Below are 21,052 nucleotides of genomic sequence, written 5' to 3' on the forward strand. Positions count from 1 at the left end.
ACCATGGGACCTGTAAAGGGCCCGAAACGTCGGTTTGTTTGAAAAAACAAATATACGCGATTTAAATCCGGAAAAATAGTTTCATTTCCTATTGTGTTAGTTTGTTGGTTTTTGTTTATGTTCGATAATTTCAAAATCGACTGAAGTAATGGAAAATTGCAATATTATTTACTGAATATCACGATGTCTGACTATCATGATATTCTTATATTTTTTGTGAAAATACTAAACTTATATTGTTATTTAAAATTCGTTCGATTTCACTGGACTGGAATTAGTCTGTTGCCATGCCGGGGTCACCGCTCTTAACCAACTGACTCAGTCTGTAGTTATTGGTGGGTTTGCCCTAAGGCCCAGTAGGCCAGGGCCTAGGGCGGCCTGATTTTAGGGGCTTTTGTACTAAATTTTGATGACAATTTTTATTATTTAATTACTCGAATATATCATCGTGAAATATTAAAGAATATTTCAGGTTACCACACTCGAATATTAAATAATACTTCATGATGATATTCTATAAATATTTAAATAAAAAGAAATTGTCACCAAAATTGAGTACTTTATGTACTCACCTGAAAATTACTCAAATCACTTTCGAACATTTTGTGTATAAAATAAAGATGTTACATATGTTACATATCTATAGCGTAATATATAATCACTACATAAGTCTGTCTGTCTGTCTGATCGCCAAAAACTAGTGAACGGATTTTCATGCGGTTTCCACCAATAGACAGAGTGACAGTGAAATTCATTATGTCGTCTACCAGTATATGATGAGTGCTAAGAAACGGGCGGCTCGTACTGACTACATGGCCTGGGGCCTAGGGCGGCCAAGACTGCAAATCCGCCACTATCTGTAACTCAGTTGCATCACCGTTCCAGTCAAACCGAAGGAATTTTTCTCTGTGTTTGGTTTTGTATCAATAATAATAATGGAAAATTGTTTTCTTTATTTATAAGAAAGACCCTTTGAAAAATATGCTGTTTTTATTACTAAAATAACTTTTCCAGTGCGAGTAAATAACTGTGTAGATGTATCTATAGAAAACATGTGACGTCCTAGTAAATGCAGATCATGAATACCTTTGTACTTAGTAACAATAGGTGGAGTCTGCGGCATTGTGACTTTAGAATCCTTGAGCTTAACAGTGACGGCGTGAGCGCCGCATACTTCGAGCTCAGGAGCTGGTGGTGCCGTCGGCACACGTACTTGCTGATAGCCAAGGACTAGACGTCTGGAAGAGGAACGTGATATGACATAAGAAAGAGTTATGGGGCATGAGTTTCCTCTAAAAAGATATGTTTCATTATGCGTGCTTGCAGAAATATAACTTGCAGCTAAATTAGGCGGTATTTGTATCAGCCGACCCTAGGGAGGTAATGATTTTTTTGACTGCCCGGGCAAACTCTGACTCCAAATCCCTGGACTTCTTGATTTTATTTTTTTTAAATTAATTTGATTCAGTTTATAATTATTATAAAGCACACTCATAGATACCATGGCACACATAATTTAAAAGATTTTTGTTTTATTGATACGTAAAGTCAAAGCGAAAAATTATTTTCTTTTTTAATTGCCCCCGTGTTATGAAAAAAGTGAAAAACATTGTATGCCACACGGACGAAACAGCAATCACTAATGTTCGGGCCATTAAAGCTATGAATTTGTCCCTCTGTTCATAATTGCCTATTTACCGCTCTTGTGACACATTGTAAATACCACACGTAACATATTTTGACTGAACCTATTTTTAATATAATGAAAAGTCTTCGTACTCAATTATTAAGGATTATAATCATCCTATAATTTATAGCATAGTAAGCCACATAAAAATTAACAAAAAATTCAATTTATTTTTAAATGTTCCTGGCTTTTAGAATATTTCTAAGACCAGCGATTAAACATTTGAAGATTTATTTGCTCAAAAAAGTTTGTCTTTAAAATATAAATATAGCCTCATTTTGTATGTTGTTTAAGTGGCATTATCACTGCACAGTTTTTTGAGTTATGACCTTGAGAGTTAAAATAACGACGAATATTTCTTACTTCAGCGTCCGCACTCTCCTCTCCCAATGTTGAGTTTGTTTGTCTTTCTCCGAACCTGCTCCGCCAGCGCACCCTGTCGTCCCTGCTTGTCCGCTTGCTGATGACCTAATTTTAGTATTAAAATATGAAAAATTTGGTTGAAACACTTTTGTCGCGAATTAAATCGCGGTTTAGTATTAGTTTTGCATATCAGCATTAACAAATTCAGTCTATTATGATACCAAAAGAGAGGAATCACCCCGGCAGTTCATGCGTCATAACTTCTGAAGGTGACATATCAAGAGTCTGCTGGGAGTGCATTGGTTAGTCGGCACTACAGTTGGTAAGTTTTACTAACTTAGATACGATATTTGTTATCTAGACGGCCTGGAGATAGAGCATGATGAAGCTAAATAGATTTAGAATGAAACCAGCCCATAAGTGCTAAAGGCATAAGGGGGCATGAAAAGGTGGCAGAGGAAGGGGTGTAGGGATGTGTATGGAAGCCCATCATAGGGATCAGAGGATCCCACTAGTTCAGATCTAGAGGAACGATATGAGTTTTAAGGACCTATTAGGACAATGATAGTAAATAGAATGAAGTTGCAAGAGGTATTTAATTATTAAATACCTCTTATATAATAATTGTTACTCTATTATAGACTGTTGTTTTATATCATAAAAGAATGTCGCATATTTAATTTACATTATGTTGTGGTGACAATTTTTACGTAAAATGATTTAACAGTGTCAAAATTTTATTTTCATGATTGTCCTGAAAATACTTCCAGTGTCAGTCAGTTATGTAAGGCTGAAGTTAAAATTTTTATCATACCTAGTACAAACATCCTCCCTGCAGTTTCTGTCTGGCAAGCAGCCAGCTACCTCGTGCAGCCGCGTTTCCGCCTCGCGTGCCAGCCGCCTTAAATGGGATCCTAGCACCTCTGCGTTTTTGACTGTAAACAAAAATAAATGAATAGAAAACCGGTTCGAATAGGGATTCGTAGTGGCATGACATTTGAGTATCTTTAGTAGCGACATCTCTCGCTAACCGCGAAAGAATACATGTCATGAAACTTGCACGTCGAAGAAGGTTCACAACCCTTGGAAAACCTGTGAAGTCCCCAAGCCCAGCAATGATATTTTTTTATACTGTTCAAAGAGTTTTAGTGTAATTTGAAAGTGTATGTTGTATTTCGAAGTGCCGCATATAATCCCTTTCTAAAGCGATAAAAAATGTTATGTCAACGACGAAATCGTGTACCTAAGTGACTGGTGAAATTGATCATCAGTAATGAACAGGTTAGTGAAAGTAATTAATGTTTTACCTACGTGTAAATTATTCGCAACTATTTAAAGAGTAACGAATATTCTTTGACATTATTTATTAATTATAAATAATTGTTGTAGCTGTAGAGCTCCTTGTGAAAGATTTCGTCCAGGGAAGTACAGCGCATCATCAGGCGCACGACTTGTTCGTCCCGTCATTTGATATTATATAAAGAAAAGTAACAAATAAGTACACGGATTTTTTCTCTCTAAAACTTTTAAACGCTTTGAATTTATAATTAATTAACTTTGGCGTAGTACGAGACCCGGAAAAATAATTATTTAATTTAAATGTTAATGGAGTTGGTTATAAATTGTTAAATACCGGGAGAGCAAACAAATGATCTCACAGTAATTGAATTCGCAGTGTTACCGCGTTGCTGAGGTAAAATCGACACTATTTGGATTTGGATTTAACAACTACTTTCGCAAAGTCATTCAATTGCAATTTAGGAATGATAAAAAAATCATTTTTTAAATTAAACAGCATTTTATAATACGAAAGGGGGAGTTCAGTGTTGTTAGATGGATGTAGAGTTGGGCCATGAAAAAAATCCACATAGAAGAAAATATTTTTCTAAAAATTGTTTTGGGCGCCAACTGCACGTAGAACGTGTGACGTCATTGGTAGGTAATCATAATAGATAAGTGTATTTGCCACTTGCTAGAATTTATGTATTGATTGATTACTGTCCTGACCGGTGAATACGTTTTGTTTACCAACGTATGACGTCATGTGGTGTGCCTGGTATTTTTATAAAAAAATGTCGTGTAATCAATCCAATCTGAAATCTAAAAATTTTAAATTTTTATTGATTGTTTTAAAAAAACATACTATTATTATTTCACAAAAAAATATTAATTGAATGATCATTTTAATATAACCTATATACATACGTTCTTCCTAACATAGATGTTACATGATGTACATTTCAGATTTTTTTATGAGTTTTGTGAGATTGCCTATCACCACTAAGTGAAGTGTGACATGGATGGGTTGATACAGTATGTAAATATTAAAAAATTAGGTTGTCAAGTTTCAACTTTTGACCGCCTCGGTGGCAGAACGGTTACCTTGCAGGACTGCCACGCAGAGGTCCCAGGTTTGATTCCCGGGCCGGGAGAAATATTTGTATGGCCTACATTTATTTCTCTCGAGAGTTTGGGTGTAATTTGTTGTCGCCTATGGCGCCCGCGACAAAGGTTTCCCTAGTGCGGGGCTATGTTGAGTGTGTGCGTAGTGCGTTTAAACGCAGTGAATTTTCGCTCCAATTCAATTTATATAAATTACACGTTCATATAAATTGAACTCTATATACATATACGTTGATGTTATAGGTACTTTTTTACGTCATTATCATGATTTTAACAATACCGGAAACCTGAAGATAGAATAGAGGATTTAAAAGTTTTAAATCCTCTTGGCTTAGTGGTAATAAATTTCAAGGCTTTCCCAACACAAGCATACATTTGCTTAAAGGGAGGACCTGATCTAGCATTGTTGAACCAAATTGAGAAATAAATAAATTTTTAATTTATTTTTTTAATAAATAGGCAATTTACTAACATTGTTTTCGTGAAAATGCGGTGCAATTTTATGAAGACAGTATTTACATTCATGTACAATAATCAATAAATGTTGTAAAAAGCATATAGGAAAGCAATGTAATGATGTAAACATGCATACAAGTACATTTAAAAGATTATACTGTTTTTTCGTATGTATTTACTCTTTACAAACATGACATCATGTTTTTTACTTAGCTTGTAAAACCTTACCATAGCCTCCTAAGACCCAGTAAACTACATAAAAGTACTAGCTAAGATGAACATTTACTTTTTATGCGATACTACTCATGAGTACAGTATCGATACTCTTGATTCGATACTGTGTCCCTAATCGTGACATGAGGGCTGTATCGTGGCGGCTGGCGAAAGCATCCAAACTAATGTATATAATGGCACCTGCGGTCTTCAATCGGTTATCAGGAAACATGCGAAGTGCACCATCAAGAAATTCATTCACATTTCTCCTGAAAACGTGGCTTGTTGAGAGCTCTTCACGTTTGATTATAGTATTGTGTGATGCTATTAATTCATTGTTAGTAATTTGACGTAATTGTAATGTAACAGTTAATATTTTATTTTTTATTCAAATTCAAATTCAAATTCAAATTCAAAATAATCTTTATTTCATATGTAAGCATTATTACACTTGAAATCGTCACAATATTAAACTCTACCGCTCATTCGTAAGGCAGATTCCCCTGAGAAGAATGAGCAAGAAACTCTAGGGGTTGCTCTTTGTAAATAACATTTACAATATTTTTTTTTTTTTATTTGAAACATCAGAGATCGAGACTACCTCCATGAGCTAAACGGGTTACTACCACGGATTTTTGTCATCCAAGTACGCAGAAGTTGTATAATAACCTTTAGTATAAAGTTTTTGTTTCACTATAGTTTTAAACCTCGTGTAAGGCAAATTTTGTATATCAACCGGAATCTTGTTATATATAGCAACCCCTTGAGTTTCTTCTCATTCGTTTCTCACTCTAGCTCATTCGTTTCAGGCGAATCTGCCTTACTAATGAGCAGTAGAATATAATCAATATGACGATTTCCAGTACAATTTGCTTACCTATGAAATAAAAATCATTTGAGTTTGACCCTCCGTCTGTGACGTGAACACAGTGAGCATTGTAAGTGTAAGGGTACGACTACAGTTCGAGATTCACTGCGACTAAACATGCGAATGCAAAGTTCGTGTTTTTTACGTGTACAGAGCTTTAACAGATCAGGTGAAAATAATTTTAAATTTTCTTAACATTTTGATCAATCAAGTATCTATCCGATTCATCAAAGTATAGAAATAGACTCGAAAGTTGCACAGCTGTGTCAAACTTATCTTATCTTGTGCAGCAATAAGTAGACAAGCACTTCATTTTATCAAATAACGGTAATAACTTAAAGGACAATGAACGATTTATCACCGAAACTTGTCCGTCGAAACAAAACTAAGCTCCAGTTTTAAGAGATTAATGGGTAGTTTATGTTATATTTAATGAAATAGATATGTTTCATGACTTTGTGTATCATTTGGTATTAGTACGAAATCGATGACCCCACAGAATAAATATATATTATCTACCTTACCAACTTTAGAGGTCAATTAAAAATCGTTAAAATTACTTTAAATCTGCACCTGATAGATTTATTTGGAAAAAATGTATGACGATAGGATAGAAATTTTACGTCTTTTTTAGAGACGTTATTAATAAATTATATTATCCCTAGATAAAAAAGCATTTGAGTAACGTTAAAACTAAATTTTTCTTTTGTGTGAAAAACATTTTGGTGGTTATATAATTATTATCATTATTTATCATAATACTTCATAATAATATTATTATAATATTTATCATTTTAGTGATAATCGAACAACTTTATGGTCTGGTAAAAAAAATGGGACGACGACGATGTCGTGACGACAAGGTATAATGGACGCTTGGTACAAAGAAAGCCTTGCATTGTGATTTTTATGGAATAATGGATAAGTGGATTCCAAGACGTGTCCCTCCACAAAAAGAAGCTTTGACAAGGCTGAATGGCGGTTCTACGCTGTGAAAAGTATAAAAGTAATGCCGGAAATAATCAATTCCGTTTTTTTTAAAAAAAAGTCTTACAGCCGTTAAAAGGAATCGCAAAACCTGTTTCTCTAGTGCTCGATCACACTAACAATTCTCGTATTATATGTGGAAAGGCAAAGTTGCCATACCCAGAGGGATTGACCTTTCTTACAAGTTCCTAAATTCGATATTGCTCGGGACTCTGGACGCTATTGGAGGCTGAAGCTAGTTGTATATTGTCGAGTACTTTACATGTTCTTTTGTATGCGAAATGCTCAAAGGGATTATTTGAAAAGGATATGACGTATGTTAGGTTGATGTTATTATATTTAGCTGTAAGTAGGAATCGTTCTTCTCATTCATGTAATAATAAAAGTAATTGTTATCTACGTCATTGGGAAGTTGGAAAACATATTTTTTATTGTAACATTTTGTCTCGTAACACACTTTGTATATTAAATAAATAACAATGGTAGTAATAATAAGAAAGTATCTCGATTTGGCGCACGGGACTACCACCATGTGGAGTGTAGCTTCCTTTGAAATAATAGTTAGCCTAACTACTGGGCACAGGCTTTCCCTCACAATACGAGGGCTTGGGCTGTAATTCCTACGCGAGCTCAATACGGATTGAGAACTTCACACACATCATTAAATTGCTTTGCAGATGTGTCAGCTTTTCGATGAAGGAAAACATCGTGATGAAACCTGCACGTCGCAGAAGGTTCACAATCCTCGGAAAACGTGCGAAGTCCCCTACGCACATTGGGCCAGTGTGGCGAACTATGTCCTTTACCAATTACCGAAACTTATATCGTCGGGAATAGTGCAATTAACTAGTATTTGATTATGAGTTAGTGGCCAAATCAAGTCTGCGTAAATGTCGTGGCAACCAAATTAGCGCGATTTACGGGAATCCATAGTTATCAGTCTGTAGACAACTTAGTCCAGGGTAGTACTGCCACCTTACCTATTTCTGCCGCTAAGCAGCAAGGTCAGCATTACTATGTTCCGGTTTTGATGGGTGAGGGTGCTGGTGATATTACATGCACATGGGACTTGTCAACTTATGTCTCAGGTTGACGGGCGCAGTGACAATGCCCCTCAGATCTTTGCGATTTAAAGCTCTGACTGGCACTGCAACTGTTATGACTTGTTCATCCCGTCACTTGGTATTGTTAAAAAAAATACTGACAAAACCGTGGAACTCGTTGTCTGAAATAAAAGTATTTTATTTTTATTTTATTTTTAACGTGTGGTATAGAGGTCCGTGGCGAGCCTACAACATAATGCATTAATATAAAAAATTGTATGCAATATGTTATGAGTAAATAGGTACTGTGAAAAAGTTTAAGAAAATCTTATTTAGAGCTAACCATTGAGCTAGCAAAGTTGCCGGTCAAAAAAGCGTGTTGTGTAACACGTAGCAATGCTAAAATACCTGATGTGTACAGTTTTATAATTTCTTAATGCGTCATCACTATCATTTTGAAGATAGTGTATCGATCAATTGACATTAAAACAATTTTGATCGACGTGCGATAGATTGATCAAAGTTGGGCTTTGTCTAGAAGGAGCGAATTCGCCCCGAATCATCACGCGCATACTCGTATATATACACGCGTACATTGCATCCAGCGGTCAGTTTACTACCTAATTTCCGTGGCAATTTTTATTATTTAAAAATTCAAGTATATTATCGTGTAATTATTATTACACGATAATAATAGTATTTCACGATACAATACTTGAATATTAAATTATATTGCACGATAAAAAAATCGAATCTTAAATAATAAATTAATGAACACTAGTCAGAGAATGACCGCCAGAAGGAGAGTTTAACGAGCATTTGGACAGATTCAGTCAATATTTAACATGGAGTTGGACGAAGCAGTCGAGTTGTCGCTAGCTTACTGTCGCTGGAAGAGACGAAAACGGACGAAGGAAGTAGAATGTAGAAGTAGAACTTCTTTTGTCCGTTTTTACGACGGAATAACACAAAGTATGTTTGTAATTTTATATTAGAATTTCAGACAGCATGATAACTAATTTTATAACTGTTGTTCCAGTGTAATCTTTAGATCCCGATTGCTATCTCTGGTTCATCTTTAAACACTTCAGTGTCAAAGTTTTGCCGCTCCCTTTCCCTAGATACGTGTAGTCGTTCAAACGTAATTATAGGCGATAATGGTATCTCGGCTTGTGCGTGGTGGTCTAAAAGACCTTGTCCAGAATGAGCGCATTCTGAAAAACTGGATGTACTAAGTGCATTCTACTTTCCCTTTATTTTCGTCTCTACAGCGACGGCGACGGTTGGCTAGCCACGACTGGACTGTCATCTAACTTCTCTTTGTCCCTATGTACTGACCCGAGAGATAGGGAGTTCCGGGGAGACTACGGGCTCCTCGGTAAGACCAGGGTACGGCCGGCGTCCGGGCCGAGCCCTCCGCCAGTGATACATCTTAACGGGCGTCTCTGGCGGCCCCAGACTTCGGTATGGACTCGCCGGGGCTTGTGGTTAGCTGCAGGGATGAACACGTTCTTTTGCCCCGATAGCAAGTGGCCGGGGCGTTCGTCGCGCACGCAGCTAGCGCGTCTTAGTAGCGTTCTAGACGATAGGGTGACGAGACGCACGGGGCACGTGAGTTACCCTTTAAGTCGTTAGCTATAGCCGGACATCTTCGGCACGCCGCGTAGGAATTTGGGAACTGAAGAGACTTCGTTCGTTCGGCGTCGGTAAGTGACCGTGTCTTACAGCTCCGCCACCAAAGAGGAGATTTGGTAGTCACTATAATCAAAACTAGTGTAGAAAGATACGGGACTGTCGTCCAATTCCATGTTAAATACTGACTGAAACCGTCTCCGCATGTTCGCGCGTACGTGCGTATATACGCGAGATGATTCACGACGAATTCGCTCCTTATGGACAAAATCTTAGGATTGTCACATGTTCTGTAAAAAATTGAGATGAATGGGAAAGCCGATGACGCAGATATCAGATTATATTTAAATTGTAAAGTCGAGATTTTTAATAGTGATAGAACAATGCAGGTATTGTCAGATAAGATTATTGAGATGCTTTGATTTGAGTAGATGCAGGTAAAAGTGATAAATTATACAGTGTGTTGATTTGCATTCTCGCCATATTTAAGAAATTAATAATAGAAATAATGCTAAATCATCTAAAAATATCGAGTTCTTAGGTTTTTGCGATTGTTACACATAGGAATGAAACTATTTTTCCGGATTTAAATCGCGTATATTTGTTTTTTCAAACAAACCGACGTTTCGGGCCCTTTACAGGTCCCATGGTCACGGTTGACCATCTATCATTCCTATCATCTAAAAATATTAAAAAATATATTCTGTTCAATATTCTGCTTCACCGAGCGATACGTAATCTTTCTCGATCGCATATTTACCTATTTTTTAAATTGTGATTATGTACTAGCTAGTATTGCTACAATTTACTATTTATTTACAGTAATTAGAAAAGTGGACTGAAAAAGTTTTTTGTAACTTAGATTTGGTACTTACCAACTCATCTCCACAGAGATTCGCACGTGAGTTTCGTTTCAACATTTAGACTCCACAACTTTGAAAGCAGAAACTTCGACACCCGTATCCTCCGCGTAAACTAAACGTTTCATATCATGCTATGAGAATAGACACGCACTTGTACTTAATGGATTACCATACCGGTTCTGGTGATCCTGGTAGCGGTTCTTTTTTATACTACTAACTCTTGTTTACATATAAAGCAACGTGGCATTTCGTGACTCGATACGACACTCCCCAGCCGTCGTTACCCGGAGTCCACCACAATAGATCTAAAATGCGATTCTTTCTGCGCATTTAACGTCATTGTTTTGATCAAATTTGTTTACCGTAATTAAATAAAAAATAGGAATTTATGAAATTTTTTTCGATTTATTTTTTTGGGATTTGGGTTCAGTTTCGGATATACAATGAGCTCTGTAAATATGGCGAGAGTGCAAATCAACACATTGTATACATCATCTTGGGTTATATATTGTATATTTCATACACTTAAATGTGTGAATAAATGAATAATTATGACTTGTTGATTGTCGTAAATAAACAAAAAATAAATAATTAACGAATACCCGTCACATTAGTTTATTAAGCAAGATTATAATAGCTTTCTTTGATCTGCAACTTTTGCATGACGCATTAGTAGTACATTGTGTATTAAAGGCGGTAAATAAGTAATTACGAACGAGTCTCTATTAGAAGCCCAAAGTCGAAGACTGGGGTATACAATGTTTTTCATCACACTTGCACGTAAATGTAAACTAATTTATAATGTTCCAAATAAAACCCTCGGGCCTTTTCTTCTCATTACAGCCATGGTCGTACAAGTTGGCATTACCGTAGCTTTTGAGAGACAGAGAAATGGCGGCACAAGGTAAGCGCACAAAATAGTTAGAGAAGAAATCCTTTTTATGTTACTAGGCACCTTGGAGAGAGTTTAATAATTCTAACTTGAAGATGAGCTTAATTTACCACTGACAAAGAACAATATTTTTCAAAATACACCTTTATTCAAGATGTGTCGTGTGTGTGTGATGTGTATTGTACAATAAAGAGCATATGTTTCCACCATGACAATTCTTTTTTGTAATATCATGTCCTTCAAAACAACCTTGTATTCTAGTTTAAGTCAATAGTAACGACTATATTTATCTTTTTATTATAGTGTTTACTTATTATGATTGTTGTGTACAATTGTAATTGAATGTCAAATTGAAGTTCTGTCGTACCCATAGATATGTCGTACCCGCAATAATTGTCTTTTTCTTTCGTATCGATGGCATACACTCCTCATGCTTGTTAACGTGGTCAAAGGATTTGACAACGACCTGTCGTCGTGCGTGGAGGCTCTCTTCGTGCAGCACCGCAATAATAAAATGACCAAATCGAAAAGTAAAATTTGTTTTATAATAATGACAAAATAAAATAAAACATACGTACAAAATAAAACTGTCAGATCGTTTTTCATATCAAATAGAACTGTCCAATTTGACAACAGATAAATGGCGTATTTGGTTGGTGTCATGATATCCCTGACGAAAACGAATAAGTTTGAAGCTTTTGTGTATGCAATAGAGACATCCATCGTCTTGCTGCCGCCATCGGCGTATAAGCTCCGTGGCGAAAATTAATTTTATTTTAATGAAGTATTAACTTCTTTGTTAATTATTTACTATAGTTCAGTGCAATAATTAAGTGAAATTAATTAAATAACTGTAATTTAGGGAATAACCATGGAAGTCATGAATTATGTTTCTGTCTAAGTTACATCCTATTCACACTAGATTGAAATGAGGAGGCACACTGTCTAGTAGATGGACGCAAGGACGCTGGTGTTGTTGGACTGTCCTTTACCTACTAATTTTCAAGTTAAAATGCAAAAAACGTTAAAATTGTTGATTTATACAATGTTTTAGAGATTTTTTTAACACTTGAAAAATATGTGCCATTTGTACTACATATAAATTAGAACTACATGCAACATGCAACAGGAGACGAAGCGGGGAGGGTTATTCCGGTGAGTATGCGGTGTTACGTCGCGACACTGCATTGTTCGTGTGGCAATCGGTGCGTCGAAGTCACAGAGATGCGACGACGCAACGCACCGGCAGTGTCTGTGTGGCATAACTCTAACTTATGATCTGCGCACATATGTATCTATAGCTGTCTGTGGTATAGTAGCTTCCAATCGGATGGAAGGGCCTCAAAACAGTTTGAAGCTTGATATATGTAATAGTTCTCAAAAGTATTGTTTGTATATGTTAAAAGTAGTTAAAAAAAATTGAATTCAAAATAAATTATAATACATAAAAATACTAGCTAAGACGAACATTTTTTAAACAACATTGATATTGTTGTAGAAAACACTACGTAACATTGGTACACGAAGTTAAAACAACTTTTATGGCACTTGTGATATGAAATGTAAATAAGGGTCCGCGAAACGTGATAAAGGGGATTTATAAGTAGGTATTTATACTTCTAGATACTTACATTCAAGGCTCGCGCCTTCTTTAGCACCGAATTCCATGAGCATCTTGGCCAATGCTCGGTTGTTGGCCAGCACTGCCACATCCAGAGGAGAGAGACCGTCGCCGTTGAGGCTGTGTGTAAGAATTTTATGCATCAGACACGGGTCAACGCAAATTGGTAAATGTAACTAATTCGCCTGGGGTAAGAGGTAAGGGGTAAGGGGTTTTGCAGATGTGGCCTACATCTGCAAAATTACAACTTTTCAGGAGAGAAGTTTAAAGATTCTACGAAAGAAGTTAGTCGACAACTTTATTATGTTTAAATAGAAAAGTTATGATATTTCACATATACACGTAATTTGTTTCATGTTTTCTATATTATTTTAAGAGTCTACATAACCTCAAATGGCTTTGGTTGATACGCATAACAGTGAAAGTGTTGAACCAATCACTTTGGAAAAAATATGCAGTAAAAGTAAGAATATACACTGATATGGAATGAAAACACGATTCCTAAATATTTTCGTGATAGAAAAAAAACACAAACGTACCTCGATATTTTACAAGAAAACCGCTGTATTCAATATGTACTTTACATATACCAATGATTTTTTTATATCAACTGAAACGTGTTCTATACGACATACACTTTTCAAATGGCTTTAATTCAATAACATTCAATTTAATATCCCGAAAATGAACCGTATTTGTACGGGAAGAAATTGGATTCGAGCTGATGTAGTATCGACTCTTAGGCTCGTATTCCATAACTCTACTCCTTTTTCTTTGTTAATATTTTGTATTGGAAATGTTATTAGTATAGAATGTAGTTATTGTCATTCTTTTTAATCGTTTTCTTATTTTTTTTTTAACTTTAAAGTGTAAACTAGATGGTGAATGTACGGTCAAACCAAAAATGGTTTTTGTTACACCGTTAGCAGCACAAATTTTTGTATTTTTTCTGTATCTATTTCTTAATTAATTTAAAAAAATACTCAATACTCAAGTCCTTGCCATTAGGGTCGTATTTCCAGTGCTTGAAATCATACTGAAGTCTGCTCAAGTCCTGACTTGAGCATTGAGTAGAGTTCTGGAATACGACCCTTAATGCCTTTCATGTGATAAGAGCTCTTTTGACGTATGATCACATGTGGCTTTATTATACCAGGGTAGGAATTGTAATTACATAGGTACAGAGGAATTTATGAATAAAAGGACGAATGTGTAAAGGTACATTATGTGTACACAGTGAATTAATAACCGATAAATTATTTTAATAATTTAATCATTGAATATTTCATATTATGAATAATTACTTAAAAAAAATTCTAAGTGACTTCGATTTGTACCATCCGAGAATACATGGCGTATAATATACCTTAATGTTCATGATTGTATTTCATTATTTATACCTAGGATTGTAATTATAAGGTAATAAGAGCTGTAATTTACCCAACCTCATCAAAGGAGGGCATTTAATTTACGACCGCGGAAAACTATAATAATTCTCTAAACATTGCCTTATATTTCCACAATTAACATTACTTATTATCGGAGATCGGAAGAGCCATATTTACATAAACTTCAAATAATGAACATGGAGGGGATAATACGTCCCTTTGAAACATTTTTACTTAGAATTACCAGTAACACTATCAAAAATATATAACAAAATATAATATAACAGTTAATAATTAATTTTGGTAACAGAAAAGCTCCTTGTACAAGAGTTCGTCCAAAGAAGTACTAAGTACCATTGCTGCCGCCAAGCAGTTATGTGAGCTTTACTGCGTTTTGAAAGGTAAGGGTGCTGGTGATATTACAGGCGCATGGTACTTGTCAACTTATGTCTCGCGGTGATGGGCTCAGTGGCAATGACCCTCAAATCTTTGCGAATTAAAGCTCTAAGTGGCACTGGAATGGCTATAGACAGTTGTGTCGCTTACCACCAGGTCGCAGGACTTGTTGTAAGCGACACGACTGCCACTGACTGCGCTCGTCACCCTGAGATACTCGTATAACTTGACTTGAGTAATGCTCACAATACTCCTAGGCAGCAGAAGGTAATGTGGCAGTATTTTCCTGCGCGAACTCTGCTATTAAATTTGATTACCTACGAAATAACGATATTTGATGTGTTACGTAAAAAAACAAAAAGTGGTATAGTATTCATCAATAAAAACCTTTCATACAACGCAAAAACAAGGGCTTTACCCAGTAAACAATTTGGAGTTATTCAAGGTTGGAGTGAATAGGTATTTTAGACAAACGCTTATCTTGTCGTTACAACATTAGGTCAAATTATGACTAAGCCTGTGTTTGTTGTGCAAAAAAGAAAACAGAAATGAAGAAAAGTTGGTAATGTTTATTTTAATAAATATCCTTTACTACCATAATATTCATAATATTATTTTGTGAAAATAGTCCACTAGTTTGTTATTATTCTTGATACAAAAATCAAAAAGTAGTTGTGGTGGCGCTGGTGGTGGAAAGAGGTTGTGGTTATTGCATTATTGGTAGGTCAATGGGTTGTTGTGATAAATTTTATCACATATTATAACATCTATAGAACCTCCTCGATTTTTGTAATCGTGTGTACAGTGGAAATGTGGAAATCTTTTCGTGAAATAGTAATTTCACTGTTTTTAATCTGTTTGAAGGTTGTAAAGATATTAACGGGGTTGATTTCTGTAGTTTCTATACTTATTTTACGCTTTGTGTCATCATCAATCCATTGAAATGCCCCACTGTTGAGCACGGGACTCCTCTCAGGCGAGGGTTTGGGGTTGGGGACTTTGCACGTTTTCCAAAGGTTGTGAACCTTCTACGACTTCTACGGCAGGCTTCATCATGATGTTTTTCTTCGTCGAAAAGCGCATGGGAAATTAAATTTCGCAGATCAATTCCAAAAACCACAGATGTGCGAGACCGGATTCAAAGTCACGGCTTCTGATAATACGACACTATAAACAATTAGGCTACCATTACGCGACGTTTTGTTTATAAGGTTTTTTAATGTTGGCAGCACCGGACGTGGTAGTAGTGACAGTATGGCAACGCCGGTAGCGGTAGTACTGGTGGCAAAGGTAGCACTGGTCAAGTGTAATAGTTTCATAGATAATTTTTATCACATATTATATAACACGCATTAATTTTAGTGTATTGTAACAATTGCAACGTGTAAATATTTGGTACATTAATATTACCTTTTGCTTTAAAGATTCTTTAAAAGAAATTCGAAATCACGGGAAGGCCAATATCTCTGAACTTCTGAACCTTTCAACAGAATTCACGGTTCCATTAGGATTTCAATGTCGAATATTCTATATTAAAAAGTAAAATATTGTTTACCTGTTGACATCAACGTCTGTGGACTCGAGGATATTCCTTGCTTTATCGAGGTAGCCATGTTCCACTGCTGCGAACAGGGCTGGAACAAATTTTAATTCGATTTTACTATCCACTAAGACAGAGTTTCACATTGTGATAATATAAGTATGCGCACACCTTCTAAGAGACATTTATCTCTAATGATAAAAAAAATATACGCGGAACAAATAAGAAATTAAATAAGTTTAATAAACCAAAGAAAATAAAAAAAATAATAAAAAAATACCATGTAAGTGTATGTTAACTTGTGCTAGTTTGTCTTGGTGCGCACGCGCATCTTTCTGTTGACGGCGCGTCACTTTATCGAGGTTCGCGGGGAGGGGGGCGCAGGCGCTCAGGGAAGGCAGCTCCCCCCCGCAGCCCTCCAGGAGAGCGCCGTACTGCAGCTCTAGGAGGAAAGGAAACATAAGCAAAGAAAAAATAAACCAAAACGTAATAAATAATAAGTACAAAACAAAATTAAAAAGTAAAAATAATTCCTTTAAATCATATGAATATAAAAAGTATTTGGTTTAAACGAGTTACTAGCACAGAGTACACAATTCCGAGAAAATAAGTTTTCTTTAAAATTTTTTTAAATTTGGCAGTACTTTTTTTATAATATCAAGTGGCGGGACGAATAAGTCGAGCGCCTGATGATAAGCTACACGCCTGTCTATAACAGTTGCAGTGCCACTGCAGGGTTTAAATCGCTGAGGGGCACTGCCACTGCGCCCGACACCCTGAGACAAAAGTTGACAAGTCCTATGTGCCTGTAATGTCACCAGCACCCTTACACTTCAAAACTGGAACACAGCAACAAGCAGTAATGCTAACATTACTGCTTGGCGGCAGAAATAGGTAAGGTGGCAGTAGAGAGCAGAGTAGTGGAGTCCCTGGACGAACTCTTTCACAAGGAGCTCTACTCTAGTTTGGAAAAATGAAATCATAATACCGAATTATTACAGTGTACTAATTATTATTATTAATAACCTGTTAGACCAGATGGAAAAGAAAAATAAACTTAGTCAATCAGTGTCTTTAACTCTTTTAAATTACAGATTATTTATTGGTGTTTATTAGCAAACATTCGATTATTAAAAAAAAATTTTGATTGTACGAAAACTGTACGTACACTCGGTTAGCTAATTAGTAGATGTTAATGTCTAAAACAATAGTGTTGTCATGTTTATTGTATAGTCATGCGTTTGGTTCAGTTGTAAATTAACAAAATCGGTCAAAAAGAATCGTTAATCATTATTTAACGATTCTTTTATTTATTAATCTAAATGGGAGCGTTTAATGTTACAATTTTGCATATTTTTCGTTTTATTTTTAAAAAGTTATTGACGTCGATTTACTCATTAGGTAACGTATTTTTGATATCAGTTAAGGCTTTTTGATATCTCTTAAATATAAGATAAACATGTGGAATAGTCGCCTGTGCACATTTAACGATTACACACTGTATAAGTCCGTTGTCTAATAAAAAAATAACAATGGAGTCATGCTGAGAAACACTCTTTATGCTCATTCACTCACTCTTTATAATCATTTTGAACACCTATTATACATATCTGTCTGTACTGTGTCAGTCATAAACGAATCGTTTTTAAAGATCGACATCCAAGACATAAAAGATATGAACGGTATATCCGAGCGGGTCTCGCAATAAAAATAATATCTCGCGTATGCGGAAACACATGAAAAATCGCACATTTTCCGCAGCACTGAACCGAAAGAATATAATGAACGACTTCTCATCCTTTGAAAACAGGAAAAAATGTCGTTCACGTGAAAAATAAACCGCCTAAGTTCATGTTGTGCCAATATTAATTATAAAGCTAGTTGTGTTAAGAAAAAAAAACAAAAAACGATCGAGGATATATTTCTATATTTCTGTTCCATTTGAAAATTGAAACTGCTACGTTCAACTCTGGGAATAGTCCATAAAGATCCTCTACCTCTGCGCTTAAATTTTACACGAGAAAAACATATGTTTCTGCATTAAGAGCAAACGGCGAATAATTCGACAAACATTTCCGCTTTTTACTTAATGACACCTGAAAACACTTACAAAAAGTCATAGGTGTAATTTAAATTAAGTAATTGTATATTATGTCATGTAGATTTAATGTAATGAAATTTAAATAAGTACTAACATAGTTGCTAAGTCTTACTAACAAAATATGGAAACTTTTTCTGCAATAAAGTATTATTATCTATTTTACACTCTATTATTATCTATTTTATTATTATAATTATTATCTATTTTAAACTCACGCCTTTCCCAAGGCCTAAAATGTCCTCATTATTATTAATTTAATTCAGTAATGCAATTTGAATTTATCTGTTTCGACAAAGCAATTAGAGAGAAATTTTAGGTAGTGTAACGTGACGCCATTGATGCCTTAAATCTGGCTGTTTTTAAGTAAGGTAACGTTTCTACGAATCTCTTTATATACAGACCAAATGTTTGCACTGACCTTTTTCTTTACTATAGTCAAGCATACATCAATATAATATACATATATGTATATTGTTGCACAATGTTGTTAAACCTCGTAAATGGCAAATTTTGAATATGAAATGAAATTGAAGAGAAATACATTTTTGTTTTTAATGAAAAAATTTAAACGAACTAAAATAAATTCGAACAAAATTAGTCGATAGTATAGTAGAGTTGTAAAAATGGCTTTATCGAGTTCTTAGGTTTTCGCGATTGTTACACATAGGAAATGAAACTATTTTTCCGGATTTAAATCGCGTATATTTGTTTTTTCAAACAAACCGACTTTTCGGGCCCTTTACAGATCCCATGGTCACGGTTGACTGAGGTGGTATAGTGTGTCTAATATTAATGCAAACCACCCTAATTGTTCACTATAGTTACAATAGTTATTAATTAAATACTTATACTTATTTTTAATTTTACAAAGAAAACATTTCAATTTACGTTACATTAAGTTTAACAAATTATTTTATAGAATGAATTTTTATTAAGTTTAATTTATTATTAATTATTAATAGAAATTAGAATATACTAAAACATATTAATTAGTACTGCAGTCTTATGTCTGTTTGGGATTTTTCATTAGAGGAAATACTGGATCCCAAACTGGTGGTACGGAGAAACCATCTTCCCTGTTGAAATTAGGATGTTTTTTAATTTCAATGGCCTCTCGCAAAATGGCTTTATTTTAGAATTTATTTTTATACAACGAAATTAAATTTGAAAAATGTATATCGTATAATATACGTGTCCTATCTAGTTCAGTTGTTATTTAAAAAAATCATTGGTAAAGTACCTATTGAATACATCAGTGTTATTGTAAAATTTCGAGGTAAGTTTGTGTTTTTTTCTATTATGAATATTTTCAGGAATCGTGTTTTCACACCGAGCAGTAAACAATGTATATCCTCAGTATTACTGTATATTTTCAAAGTGATTGATTCAATACTTTCACTGTTATACGAAATAACCAAAGCCATTTAAGGTTGTATAGATCCTAAAGAAGCTGCTAACAACTTCAAACCAATTTACTACCTTTGAAATAGCATATTATGATACATATTCAATTCAGATTGGTACAATTTGTTTTTCCTCGAGGTCTACTTATAAAAAAATTAAAACTTTATACACAGTGACTGTATTAGGGCACGATACATTAAGCCGAAAAAGGCAATCAAATTAAAGCGTTTAACATAATTGCCAAAACGCCCACTGCCGAAGGTTAAGCTAATGGATACTCCCGTGTCAATAGCGTGACAGTCTATGCTAATCGAAGGTACGAAGTTTTATGATATCTAGTGACGGGACGAACAATTTGTGCCCCGGATAAGCGACAACTGTCACCATAATACTAGCAGTGTCACTCAGGAGTTTCAAATCGCTAAGACCTGAGGGGAAAGACCACTGCGCTCGTGTGTGATAAGCTACATATCGCCGAGGATAGTGCAATTACGCGTAACTAACATTTTATTTGATTAGGAGACTTCGTCTCGGTAATTTAGTCGCCAAATGAAATCTGCGTAAATGTCATGACACCCAAGTTAGCGTGATTTACGCGAATCTATTGTTATCAGTCCGTAGACAACATAAATTAATTCTTACTGTGCAAAAATGATAGCGTACCCATTGAAATAACAAAGTACCAACGTTAAATTCCTCTCCTGTGAAATTTAGTTTGGTGCGGATACGCGCTTTTTACCAATACTACATACGTGGATTTGCACTATCCCCGACGATGTGCCTGTACTTTGACCAGCACCTTTCAAAACCGGAACACAGTAATGCTTACATTATTGCTTGGCGGCTGAAAAGTCAAGGTGCTTCAAACCCAAACTGCTACTAAGCATAGTATAATAACACAGAAGTTGTGCAATTCCCGTCTGTTCGATGCATCAATGTCTTCGTTTGGACCGTATGGTTGTCACATTATTATTTTACTTGTACCTACGGGTCGTACACATAATTCCAAAAAAACGAAAGTATTTATTTCTCGTGCTATATTGAAATAACCTTTGTTAAATGCAATACTTACGTATTAATATTATTATACCAGTAACGTTACGATATGTATCACAATTATGGGATAATGATTATGAAATAAAAATGAACTGCTGAACAATTTTGAATTTGAGGCACTCTTGTTCAAACAACCATA

At 35.2% G+C, this 21,052-nt stretch overlaps 1 protein-coding gene across 2 annotated transcripts in view; it reads right to left on the reverse strand.

Annotated features, from left to right (window-relative positions):
- Window positions 1-21,052, reverse strand: part of LOC113233743 — a 67,809-nt gene that overhangs the window by 9,232 nt on the left and 37,525 nt on the right. For both annotated transcript variants that reach the window (XM_026468933.1, XM_026468932.1), the window contains 6 exons: window positions 16,633-16,794; window positions 16,368-16,446; window positions 13,039-13,148; window positions 2,865-2,985; window positions 2,051-2,155; window positions 1,087-1,238 (listed from right to left, as the gene is read on the reverse strand). In XM_026468933.1, coding sequence (XP_026324718.1) covers window positions 1,087-1,238; window positions 2,051-2,155; window positions 2,865-2,985; window positions 13,039-13,148; window positions 16,368-16,446; window positions 16,633-16,794 — 729 coding nt within the window. The remainder of the gene's footprint in view (window positions 1-1,086; window positions 1,239-2,050; window positions 2,156-2,864; window positions 2,986-13,038; window positions 13,149-16,367; window positions 16,447-16,632; window positions 16,795-21,052) is intronic.

This window comes from Hyposmocoma kahamanoa, unplaced genomic scaffold (assembly GCF_003589595.1).
Source record: "Hyposmocoma kahamanoa isolate Upper Pololo Valley unplaced genomic scaffold, ASM358959v1 80, whole genome shotgun sequence".
NCBI lineage: Eukaryota > Metazoa > Arthropoda > Insecta > Lepidoptera > Cosmopterigidae > Hyposmocoma > Hyposmocoma kahamanoa.